Genomic DNA, 13,800 nt, shown 5'->3' with positions numbered 1-13,800 from the left:
AACCCTTTTCGGGTTATTTAATGCCGAATCCAAAGATTTTGAAGAAAATTTTTTTTAATAGAATATATTTGTTGTTTTCACGTCGGTTTCTATTCAACCCATAGTTGGAACCCTAACAGGTACTACCACTCCGAGTCAGAGTGAACCTGGGAGCAATGGTAATTAAAGGGTGGCTCCACACTCCCCAAAGCCCACAAGCTGGGGCCTCACCACTTGATGTAGTTTAAGGTCATATCCAGGACCCCCATTGAGGGATTTTTACCCTCTGCAGGGGGGCAGTCAGCGTATTCTAATGCCCCACCGACAGGGCCGCTTGGAATTGAATGAGAATTACTACTATGTACTCTCACTATGCTCCTAACACCATATTTTATTTTCTTTTACTGGTCATGTTTCATTCCTTATATGGTCAGAAGAAGGTGAAATGTTAGAAACTCTGAATTAGTGTCTTCTACATGATTTAAATTTTATTAAGATTGGATATACGAATTTGAAATTTTAAGGAAGTCCTGTCCCCATTGGTCACTTAGCAGTAGGAGCACGGAGATATTGGGAACCACTTCCATAAATTTTCCCCAAAAATTTTATACACAATATAAATTTCACTAAAATAAGATATATTTGAAGTTTTAAAGGATGTTCGATCCCCCCTAGATTCATTAGATTAGGGAAGCACTTAGACCACTTCCATTGTCTTCCCCAGAAAATTTCGTACATATGATTTAATTTTCATACAAATTGAAGTTTTAATTATGGCCTCATAGTATAAATGAATGATAAAGAGCAGAAAATTTCAAAACGTGTCTCACTCTTCTTTCCATTTCTTGTAAATGTCTTTCGTACATCTCTTCTTTATCCTCGAGAGGATATCGGCCCTGGCGTTCTTGATGTTTCCGCTGATGTTCCTCTCTTAATTGCTGAATTTTCTCAGTTCTCGTGTTGACCGGAATCTGAGGATAAGCCTCTGTATATTGGGGTTCACGATAGCCTGGACGGGGTCTGGGCGGCGCAGGCTCACGATGAGCAAGATACGGAGACTTAGGATGTCCGGGAAGCCTGCAAAGAGCAATATAGAAATAACTCAGAAAACAAAATGTTGGTTCCATTACAACATAAAGAAAGTGTAATTGAATGGCAAAGCTATTAAGGCTTCTCTGAAGGAGGCAGAACTGCTAGTATAATTGCAAGCATTAAGAGTGGATGGAGTAAGTTCTGTAAATTTCTGCCATGACTAACCAGCAGAGTGTTAATACTGTCAACTAAGGGAAAAGTCTATCAAACATACATATGTAGTGTGATGATGTATGGAAGTGAGACACGGCTAGTGAGGGTTGAGGACATGTGTTGCATGAAGATAAATGACATGAGAATGATACAATGGATGTGTAATGTGAGTTTTAAAGGCAAGCTAAGATCTGATGACCTCTGAGAAAAATTAAATCTGAACAGTATAGGGAGACATGTACAGAACAGGAGATTTTGTTGGTTTGGTCACAGTGAAAGAATGGATGAAAGTTCTTGGGTTAGTAGATGTAAAACATTTGAGGTAGCAGGGTCATTTGGCAGGGGAAGACGAAGAAAAACATGAAAGTAAGAAAGAAGAATGGGTTTGAGAGTAAGAGAAATAGAAAGCTGCTCAGAGATTGGTTACTTTGGAAGTAAATTTCTAAAGGCCATCCAAAGCCAACATGTAAAATAGATGTTAAACTGATGACTATGATAGTAAACTAATTTGGGAAAACATTTATCAATGTCATTTTAGTATAATTTTGTTGTTGCTAATTTTTTAATTTATACAGAAAAAAATTTTTTAAATTAAAATAGTCAAAATAAATGATATGTAAGAAACACACACATACACATTATTAATGAAGAAAAGAGATATATAAAAAAAAGTGTTAAATACTAACTAAAATAATACCAGGCAGCTAAGTATTATTTTAATCTGTAAAAATTTATCTTTCTTTAATCATTCAAATCATTTTTAAAAATAGTCAATATAATTATGATCTTTCTAACTGGAACAATTATTTTTTTTAAAACAAATGAAAACAAAAGACACTTTGGTATTCTGAAGAACATGCTAGAAGGAAGAAAGAAAAATATGAAATGGCTAGGTAGAATCAAATATTAACTTATTAGATGTGTTGCTATTTAGGTTTAACTTCTAAAATCCATTAAGATAACTTCATATATTTGATACATAAGGTTATAATTGTCGCCATCACTATGATCTTCCTAACTGGAATATTGATTTTTAAACAAACGGAATCAAAAAACATTTTGGTATTATGAATGCTAGAAGCAACAAAATAAAGTGGCTAGGATGAATCAAATATAAACCTTGTTCTAAAACTTAACTAGATAACTTTATATATTAGATAAAAAATTGCAATAATTTAGAAAAACAAAGTGATAAATATCAATGAAATTCAAGAATTCCAACCGTTCTTGATCAGCTCTGGGATTTTTCCAATTCCGATCCATTTCCAAAATTTCTGGTGCAGGTTTATCATTCTTCTGTTTCCCAGAATTCTCTTTCTCTGCAGCTTGTTCCTTATTGGCCGAATTTTTGTCTTCTTTATTGCTTTTGCCAAATCTAAATAAAAAAAAATGTTATAAACAAATAAGTTTAATAATCTTGTTGTGGTTATAAAATATGATATCGCAATTGCTACAAGACTTGCAGCTTTGGTATGTATTTTTTTTTTTTCTTTTTTTTTTTTTTTACAAGAGTCACCACTTATCAAGACCTGAACGCCACTCGAGGATAAAGGTTAATGAATGTAAGTAATCATTAATGATGGAAAAGTTGGGTAGAATTTGTTTATTTAAAGGAACGGCTCAACAAGAACTTGTTTACATTGGGCTTGAAGGCTACATTATTATAGTCAGCTGAGAAGCAGGCCAGGTGAACAGTGTTCCACAGGCAGGAAATTCTAGTAAAGAAACTTTGTTCATGGAATCTGCATTTAGATTTAGGCACAGATAGAGAGTAAGGGAAATTGCTAGTAGTGTTTGTAAGTAGTTGAGTGTTTTTTAAGTGAGAGTCTGGCAAGGGGAGGGGGGGGCTAGATTGGAGCTCAGACGAGCACTTGCCATGAAAATAACAACAGAGCAGAGACAGGCGTGCAACATCTCTTCTGTGGGAAAGATATTGCAAGGAAGAGAAAAGGGCATCACCTATTAGGTTTTGAAGCCGGTACCTTCTAGGTTTTAAACTATCAAGGCAGGATAAGGCACACCGAGCAGCTCCTGCCCAAATGTGGCAACAGTAATCCATTTTAGGATGGATAATACAAATAAAGGATTACATTGGCAGCGAGATACCTACTGGAGCAGCAGAATGACTAACCATTATTTATGACATCAGACTTTGTAAATTGATCACCCACTGCTTTATTTTAATAACTTTGTTTTGTTCCTTCCCCCCCCCCTTTTAGAAATTAACTTCTATATCAAATCCTATTAGGTCCCGCACTATCAATCAAGCTCCAACCTCTGCCCCATCACTGCAATGGTGCCTCCTGTGCTTGCTTTACAAATATTTTAATGGAATGTGCTCTGACGAATCCATAGCACTCGTGCCTTCTTGACATAATTAGCCTTGGTTAACCTGACAAACAGCAAAATCCCATTCCTTCACTGTTAGACGTCCCAAGATGATGGAAACCCTTAATAGTTTTTTTTTTTTTTCTCTACCCTACTTCTTATTTGCCCCTCTTTTGTCTAATTTGTCTTTTTTAAACATTGAATTAGAGCTAAGGAGAAAAATATTTTAGAAGTGTATTTAGTTTCTGTTCGTTATCACACTTATCATTATCAATCAACAGTTAATAATAATGGAACTGTGTCCAGTATTATTCAAATGCTACATATATATATACTAGCAAAAGTACCCGTCGTTGACTGGGTTTAAAAACAGCCTTACAGAAAATGGAATCTGATTTATTAAAGTATGATAGGTTATGAAAAGGAAGGGTTGTAAAGAGATAGCTTTGAATTTGGGGGTATCAAAACCAAAGCAAAATATGATGAAAGTAAAAATAAAACAGATAAACCCCATAATTTATTATACCATACCTGTTCACATTCAAACACTTATCACAATATTCTGTGGATCTATACTAAAAAACCTTGTTAAACTTTGTGATATATTTCCATTCTATGGAGGTCAGGCACAAATGAACACTTCATAATTTTATTATACCATATTTCTTCAAACTGAAACATAATTATCAAAGTATACTTACGCAGATAGATATGAAAAGTCTTTATTAAAGTTTGTGCCTATTTCCATTCTATGGAGGCTAGTTGCGAACGCAGATCCCACAATTTTATACCATCCATATTTAAGTTAAAACATACTTATCAAAGTATTCTTATGTACATCTATATCAAAAACACTTATAAAAGTTTTTTTTTTTAATTTTTAAATTTTTTATTTCCATACTTTGTGGACCAGGCGCGAACGCAGACCCCACAATTTTAATGAACCACTGTTCCGCCAGATCAAATGACCCATTCCTGTGTCTCAATACATCTTCTATCATTACATGTAATCAGTTTTTTTAAAATATTCAACCATATAGGAGCCCATTCGTCACCAGACACACACACACACGCAGACATTCAGTTTTATATTATTGATATATACATACACACACACGAGTTTAACCCAATAATGTTTATATAAAGTTTTATACCAAATAAATGACTACTTACTATTGAGCACTTTTATATAAATACATATTTTTCCTGTAGATCTAAAGTTACCTGCATTACTTTATATATATCCTCAAAACCTCTGGCCTTGATGGAGGGAAAACTAAAACTTTCTGCTATGGTTCCAAATGATCTGAAATAACAGCAAGGGAAGACTTGATTCCAAATATTTCTCATATGTTATATTTCCCCTCTTTTGGAAATAGAGTACTTTCATGAATATCTCTGGTATCAAATAATCCTTATACACTGTGAAATTTACTTTATGTATAAAAACCAAAGACAGGGAATATAACACATGAGAAATATTTGGAATTAAATTTCCCCTTGCAGATCATTTGAAACCATAGCAGCAAGATTTTGTCTTCCCTCCATCAAGGCCAGAGGTTTTGGGGAAAATATCAGATGTTTTGTAATTCATCTGCAAAACTAGGAAAACAAATGACTGCTTGAAGTATTGGTAAAGGTGCACTATCTTTCCACCCACGAAAAATCCTTTAGAATTACCACCATTATTGGTGTTCAAGGGTGCTGAAAAACGAAAATAACAGTAAAAATCCTAGGAAACGAGTAGTTTCCAAGATATGAAGAAATTATAAAGTAGCGGATCACTTTTCTATATTAATTTAACGTAAAATGACCATCCACTTTATAGCCAATGTGGCCATAAAGTGGGTACTCATTTTACGTTAAATTAATATAGAAAAGTAATCCCCCACTTCTTGAAACTAATGTGTGACCTTCAAGGCAAATGTCACATAGCCCACTATACAATTCAAGTCCTTAGCTTTCCAACAAGCCTTCATTTGTTTAATTTTGATCAATAATTGCTGAAGTTTCGAACATATAAAATTGCCTCAAAAAGTGGTATATCTATATATCTATACTCGTCGCCAAATTAAATATTGAAATGAACATATCTTTGGTTCTCTGGGCCAAAACTACATGAAAATTTGCAGGCTTTTAGAAGATTATAATACTATTCTATGGTTAAAATTTTATGACAATTGGTTAAAAAGAACTAAGATTTTCAAACCAATAAAATATGCCCAAATTAGCACAAACACACACACATATTCAAACATCTGATTGAGCACGACCGAATTATTCTTTTTTTCCGATCTTTATGTAATGGATAACTTTTCAATTAGCTAAGTGGTCTTTTAATTTCAATAGGCAAGTTATATAGAATGGCGCCCAAAAGTTGTTGTTCACCCATATTCTTCTCAAGCACTTTCTATCGGTTCATTTGATTATCTTTTGGGCACCATACTATATAACTTACCTACTGAAATTAAAAAGACCACTCTGCAAATTGAAAAGTTATCCATAAAGATTGGAAAAATGTTTGTGTTCAATCAGATATGTTTGAATAATGACTTGCTGCCAAAATTATATATATATATATATATATATATATATATATATATATGTGTGTGTGTGTCCTAGCAAGCCAGCTTTCATTTTGCTGCTTTGGGATGAATTTTGCTTCAAATTTTTTTGCTTGGTTGTCTCCCCTGTGGCCTTACCAGGCTACTAATATATATATATATATATATATATATATATATATATATATATATATATAGAGAGAGAGAGAGAGAGAGAATTTTTGCTTTTACAAACATTTTAGCTACATATCTACATACATGTTTTATCTGCCACTTAATCCTAAGTTCAGCTTTGCCAGTATATGTACAAATATAACATGAAAAATTAATTTTTCCAAATTGGAGAAGATCCGATCCAAGATAGCAAACATGAATGGCTAAATATTATGACTTTGTAACAAAATACAATTAAAAGGAGCTTATCTTCACATTTTACTCTGATCATCTAATTATCCTAAGTGAAAGAATTAATAAAAAAAAAAAAAAAATAAATAAATAAATACAACTGAATTTGAACCTGGCGCAGCTGATATCATAGTTTGTGACAATACATGCTATTTGTTTTGAAGAAATCTAAAATGAAATCTTACTTGAAAATTCCTTTAAATATACCCCCACTTTTGCGATTGTCACGTTCTTTCTTTTTATTAGCCTTCGGAGCTGGTTCGGGTGGAGGACCCTTTACTTCGTGGCGATTATCTTTTTGAGGTATAGGCCGATGTATATGGGCTGGAAGATGCCCATGACCCAAGTTTGAACCAATATCACTATTTTCTTCTTCAACTGAAACAAGCAAAACAAACAAAATAAATAAAAATAAAAAACAATGTTTTCTCTTTCATGCATTTTTTTTTTTTTTTTTAGAGGACAGTGATGGCAATGTATTATCAGCAAATCCTTAGGACGAAATAGTGGCGGAATGAATCTCTCGGAAATCCGATAGAGTCTCAAATAAATATTGTTATTAATCCTAGTGTTAAACTTAAGGAACCAAGATCAAACTTTTTTTCTTTATCACCCAACCACCAATAAACTTAAATAAAAATTATCCCAAATTAATGGAGAATGTTTTAATTGAAAGAAACACTTAATTTAAAATGTAAACAGTCCAAAATCAGTTCTTTTAATAAACTATATTAGAATTTTTAGCCCATTAAAAATGGATAAAAGTTATAGCTCGTTGATTAAGAATGAGTGCTTTATGCCAAATTGATGGTTGAATATGGTTAAATTTGTTCTCATTTTGGCATTAAATGCTAATCACTATTAATCCCTGTGTATCAAACAGATACCATATTACTTAGTAGTGCTGCACTTTATCATAACAAGGGTCCATACAAAATTTAAGCCTGATTAGTCCAGTAGTTTCCAAGAAAAGTGGAACAGATAAACAGACTAAGAAAGTATAATACAGTTTTTTTTTGTATAGATTTTTTCATGTTTTATCTTTTTTTTTTTTTTTTCAGAATTAAAAAAGAAAAAAGACACTAAGTTGAACCTCACATTACCGCAGCCCAAATTCCATATGTCAGAGCTAAATTTTAAAAGTTTGTAAAATGAACGGATTTAACTTCCAGAAAGGAAAGTAAAAAAAATATCAGTGTCTCCCACTCTCGATAGGAATGATAAAGTTATCTCCCTTTACAGCTATTTTTACAGGAATTTTGAAATAATTGTGCCCCTTGGAAAAAGGGTCAAGCACAAAATCTTGTGAGAACACGAGACTTCATACCGACTCTCATGTGATCACAAGAGCCAAGACTAATTTTCTTCCTCTTTTGCTTGTTCACCAAACGAAGCAGACCTACTCGGTCTCAGACCAACTCCTACTATGAACTCTTATTTTCAACTATGACCTGTTCCTGTTGATTGCAGGGTAATGCTGGTTCTGTGTCGTTCTAAGGAGGTCCAATATCACCAGCTTTGCTTCTCTCTTTGTGAAGGGACTAGTTTATTGTTAGTCGTCTGAGGCACCCCTCACAATAGAATGCCGACACTTTTTGCAGGTTAGAGTGCCCCTCCTCAGACGCACTGACTTCTCAATCCCATTTTCTGATTCCGGTATCACAATTTTTACAGTGGAAGAAAACTAAATAACTTTACACAACTTCTTTGTCTTTGTTACAATATTGACCTTTTAAGCCAACGTATTTGTGGCGAAAACATTACGTATTACGTGTCATGTTGAAAATTAGTATAAATTCCAAAAGTTACAATAAATGATTCGGTAGAAAAATAATTACAAGTAAAATAAAATTTATCGAATTATCATGTTTTATTTTATGTTTTAATGTGAAAGAGTTCCTATTTACAATGCCTCCCCACGGGACAGAGTTAGACACCAGGGTTGTTTTTTAACATGGAAAAAAAGGAACAAAAATTTAAAATTGCCTCAGTTGTGAACGATTTGTCTTCCACTGACAGAACCAGAAATTGAAGTGCAGCATTTGAAGAACAGATCTGTTATCTCTGGCATAAAGAGTCGTGTGATCAATTCAGTATGACAAACTGACTTATCTCCCTTGATCTAAATTGAAGGTCTACCATTTTTAATCAAACTATATCAGGACGTGATTGTGGATGATTCTTTTTGTTAAAACATATCTAGGACATCATCTACTGGGGATTTTGTCTTTTATTTTGTATTGCGATACTTCAAGCAAGAAAGACGTTTTTATGGTGCAGTCCCCAATGGGAAGTAGCATGCGCTATGTCGCAAGACTTTCTCTTTTGTCACATACCTTACTAACCAGTCTTTCTGATGTTTGTGGTGAATTTACTTATTTTCAAATAAACCTTTTTATAAATTAACATGTGTTTGAGTTATTTTGTATACACAAGCAAGCAGCAACCTCAGTTTATGAAGAGGACATGGGAGTATAATCTATATAAATAAAACAGATGTGTGTGTGTGTGTGTGTGAAAATAACTAATAAACTCCTAAACTATTGGTTGCGTAACAGTGAAATTAACAGGAAATAGTAATCATACACCAAGGATGATTTGTAACAAGTAAAATCTTTGTTTGAATGGATGAATAACATGTACAGAAATATGTCGGAAAGCTGAAATGCAAAATGTACATTTCAACTTGCCAACATATTTATATTACTTTTGTGCATGCGCAAATTCATTCATAGTTTGAAGTTGTTTAATTTTAAATCTTTCTAATCTATCTGTTGATAGCTCAAACAGTAGAGTGCACAGGTGGAGTGCTAAATGTTTTGGTTTTGATTCTAGCTGATGGTACCCAAGTTAATTTTTTAAAAAATCCTTTGAAATCAGTATTATATATAAGGTACAATATCCAATAAAGAATTGGCTCTGTAATAAAATATGAAATCTGCATGAATTGAAATTTATTTAAATTTATTTTACGACCAAAAATGGTTGGGCGTCTTCCGCTAGTAGTTTATACACGCATCTGTAAGAGAAAACGTAACACAGTGAAATGAATTCCTAACAAACTTTTTGTATGCTTGGTAAATCATGTTTTTGAGTTCATCCAATATTAAATTGGATGAAATATTTGAATTTGGAGTTGGCTTTTACACAAATTTTTTTTAAATAATAAAAAAATCCTTCTACTTCCAGCTCTGGGTATAAAACACACCTTCATCAAATGGTTGTGCATATTTAAAAAAAAAAAAAAAATTTCTTCTTTCTGAAGATAAGATATACTTTAAAAAAAATTAAACCAACATAACACTATGATACAGTCCTATTTCAACACATTATGTTGGTGAATAAATACTTTATAATTGAAAATTATTGAAATCTTTCAAAATCTAAATATTAATTTACTTGTCCGTACATCTAGTGTCACAAAAAAACATCATTGCAAACATGAATTAATGAGAAACGAATTACCTTCCTTTATAGTTGCTCTTTATTAGTTAAAAATCATTAAAACTATTTCCTCTCCAAAAATTAAAAAAAAAAAAAAAATGGCTGCTGTTTACGGTTTTAAATTGGCTATTTTATAATTAAAAAAAAAAAAAAGAACTAATGTCGAGTAGACTAAATTTTTTATTATTTCTTTTTAAAATTAAAAAAAAATGTGCAAGTGAATTGACATCTGTTCTTTTATAATTTATATAAAAAATTATTCAGAAAAAAACAAAATATGTTGTGTGTTGAATTTTCATTGAAAAAAAAAAATGTAAATTTTTAAATCAATTCTTTTTAACTTTAAAAGACTTTGCTAAAAAATTGTTTTAAATTAGTCATTATTTGTTTTATTTTATTTTTTATTCATTTAAAATGTGTTTTCAACTACTGTGGAATTTCCACGGGTTCTGCTAGTCGCCATCATTCTTTCTGCCTTGTTTCATCCCAACAGTGTTTTTCTAACAACCTGCATTCTCAAAGCTTTCAAACAAAACTTGTTACACACTATATACAATGCTTCAAGCAAACTAAAAAAATCTTTCTTGAAAGAAATTCAGTTTTTACTAAGGAAACATGGTGATTTCTCCATTTATGTATGAATAAATTTTGTTGAGAATGTAAATGTTTATCTACATATCTTGTGCTAAGTGAGCAGAATTTTATGATTTGTGTGGATAGCTAACAACAGACAACCAATATCTGAGTTTTTGCTACTATGGTGACAAAAAAAAGTTCCAGGCTTTCTAACATACTTCTCCATGCTTTATAAACTGTGATTTCTACAGGTTTCCAGATTAATCAAAAAATAAATTAAATGTTTGAATTAGGGCCAGTTTTTGCACAATGAAAGAATCAGGTTTTGCTTAGGCTATAGCAGCCGATGTTTACACAAAATCAAAATGCGTAAAATCGTTTGTGCACACATTATCTGCACGTACACTATCCCGAATAAAAACAATCATATTTTGGATAAATCGGAAAACTTTCTGAATTTATTCGAAATGGTCTTTCTGTGAGTTACTGAAATCTTTTAAAAAGCCAGATTTTTGTTTAATAAACTAGTTGAGCAGAAATCCATAGACTGGCGCCCATCTGTTGGACTTCTTGCCTGCTGGTATGTCAACTAATGCATACTTGCACTTACAAGGCATGACACACACACGCACACTGACTGTTTGAATCCTTCTGTTCTCATCTGCTCAATCAAAACCAAACCTATTCAATGAAATATTCCAATCTTTCTCAGTGAATTATCTTCCTAATAAGAAATCAAATGAAGATTGACTCTTATAAACAACTTTCAATGAACTATAAATTATATAAATGAGCAGAGAAGTTTTGATTACGATTTTCATAACCCATGTAACTCATGGCTCTTAATCGACTAAAATTTGTTCAATGTCTTAGCTAATGAATCCCTTGTTTTTACAAGAACTCTAAAAATATTCACGAACATTCTGTTTTTCCTACCGTTATAAACTTCCATTTAAACATATATAAATAATCTCTTTTGTGAACCTATCCCATCTTCACTCATTATTTTGTTTTGTTTGCCGTATAACAGGTCTCTCGTTTTCTCACATTTTATTATTAAACCCTGCAAACTTTTTCACTGAAAATATTTCTTCAAAACCAGCTCATTCCAAAAATACTTCTCCCATTACTAAACACCCTAAAAGTAAAAACCTAAAAAGGCAATGAGATAATTTCAACATCCATTCACAAATCAATTCCGTGTTAAATAAACTTTATTGAGAATGTAAAGGTTCACTTACGTGTTTCCATATTCTGTGCTAGGTGTGGAGCATTATATGATCTGTCGACTGCAGTCCTAAAACTCTCGTTACACATGCGGGCTCGAGCTGCCCGGTCTGCTGCCCAAAAAGGAGGGGACTGATTTTCGAAAGCCACATCTGGCGTTGGCAGACTTTCCATGGAACTTGACCGTTTTCTCAAAGACAAATCCGAATGAAGACCTCGAGCCGACACTGAACAAGGAATTAGAGCCATATTTTAGAAAAACAAAAGCAAGGATAATATTAACGAGACAGGAAAAATGGGTTATAGTTAGCTAACATACTTCACTAACTTCGAGTGTTGCACTACTGGAAGCGGTAATAAAGTAAATCAGTTCCTCCACTTTTACTGTTCTTCAGTATTTCTATTGAGAAGTGATTTATTGCAATAATATCTAAGAAAACAACATTGTTGAAAAATATACAATAAAAATTAACAAAATTATACAGATAAAAATAACACAATTAGTTTTTATTTGCACTTTTAATAAATTAAAAAAAGTTTTCATTTTATTTGAAGTTTTATAAGAAATATGTTTATGAAATCATAAAAGTAAGTTTTTTATTTTAATTTATTTATACAATAACTATGTTAATGAAGTATAAAAATATCAGAAAAACGTAAAAAAAAAAGAGTACATGTACAGGAAAGATAAGAAAAAAGTGAAGGAACTGATTTGCCTTGTCACTGCTTCTAGTAGCGCAACACTGAAGATTAGGAAGTATGTTAGTTAACTATAATCGAAAAATGTATTTTAAAAAAATAGCTGAAAAATAACAATGCATTTCATAGCTGAAAAAAAAAAGCATTAAAAAGGCATAAATAGAATTAAAAAAAAAAACAAAGAAAATTACATAAGTACAGCATTTCTTTATAAGAAATGTCTGAAAAGTGATGGAACTCTGCGTGATGTATGAACTATGGTTGAAAGAGGGATAAGCAGATTGTTTTATCATCATCCAATATAATTATATAAAAGGGACTTGTCTGTGTGTGTGTGTGTTTTAATTTTCTTATCACTGTTTTGCTGAGGATGGGGCATTCTACCGGATGCCAAACATTCTCCCATTAGTTTAGTTACTCCAACCAAGAGATTTTTTTAAGATTCTAACCGTCCCTTTAAGTGCTACTGTTTGTATTTCTTTTGCACTTGGTTCACCAGGTATATTCGCCATATAGTTTTTGAAATTTTTTCATTAGCTTGGTTGCTCCTATAATGACTGGTATGATTGATACGTTCTTAACATTCTGGTTTCTTTTCATGTCGTACATAAATCCTTGGTATTTTGTTATTTTCTGCCTCTCTGCTCTGTTAAGGCCAGCATCATTAGGGACGCTTACTTCAACCATGGTTGCCGCTTTCTCCCTTTTGTTGTTTATATGTCTGCTAAAACCTTTCGTCATCAGCATCCGACCAGGTCACAACTAGTACCATTTAAAAGGGCAATACCCTGGATGCATAATATGTGAAAATTATGCAAAGAAAAATTTATTCTGTGGTGGTCAACAAAACCACTTTTTTGAAGGAGGGGGTGTCTTGCGTTGCTTTGTTTTTCACAAGTCACGCACACGTATTAAACTAAAACTATGTTTAAAACTCTTATTTTGCAACGTCATGATGTCATAAGAAATTGTGTCGTTTTTTTTTTTTTTCCTTTTTTCTCCCTCTTTTGTGTTTCATGTTTGAGCCTATTAGATTTTTTTTTTGGGGGGGGGGGGTCCAAGCGCACGTGCAACAAAAAGTGCTCAATATCCATAGAATATCTTCTCTTCGTATCCCTTCTGTCGAAATATCTGGTGAGGAGGTTGTCACATAGTTCTTTTTACCATTTCATGTTTTTACCAGTTTTTAAGTAGGATTACCATATCTTTTATTTTTGACATTGTTGTGAGGGTATTGATGTTACCCATGATTGACTTGAGATATAATAATGAAAAACTGCTCAATATTTTAGTATAGCAGGTGTGTCCAAACGGAACTTCATGTGAACCCAGG

General features: G+C 32.6%; 1 protein-coding gene across 9 annotated transcripts in view; it reads right to left on the bottom strand.

The window, feature by feature from the left end:
• Positions 1-13,800, bottom strand: part of LOC145263764 (partitioning defective 3 homolog) — a 522,695-nt gene that overhangs the window by 7,601 nt on the left and 501,294 nt on the right. For all 9 annotated transcript variants that reach the window (XM_080120803.1, XM_080120802.1, XM_080120805.1 and 6 more), the window contains 4 exons: positions 11,783-11,995; positions 6,707-6,899; positions 2,447-2,599; positions 810-1,056 (listed from right to left, as the gene is read on the bottom strand). In XM_080120803.1, coding sequence (XP_079976929.1) covers positions 810-1,056; positions 2,447-2,599; positions 6,707-6,899; positions 11,783-11,995 — 806 coding nt within the window. The remainder of the gene's footprint in view (positions 1-809; positions 1,057-2,446; positions 2,600-6,706; positions 6,900-11,782; positions 11,996-13,800) is intronic.

The sequence above is a fragment of the Euprymna scolopes genome, chromosome 39, assembly GCF_053919585.1.
Source record: "Euprymna scolopes isolate OS-2025 chromosome 39, ASM5391958v1, whole genome shotgun sequence".
Classification (NCBI taxonomy): Eukaryota; Metazoa; Mollusca; class Cephalopoda; order Sepiida; family Sepiolidae; genus Euprymna; species Euprymna scolopes.
This window is presented reverse-complemented; position numbering and strand designations above follow the sequence as displayed.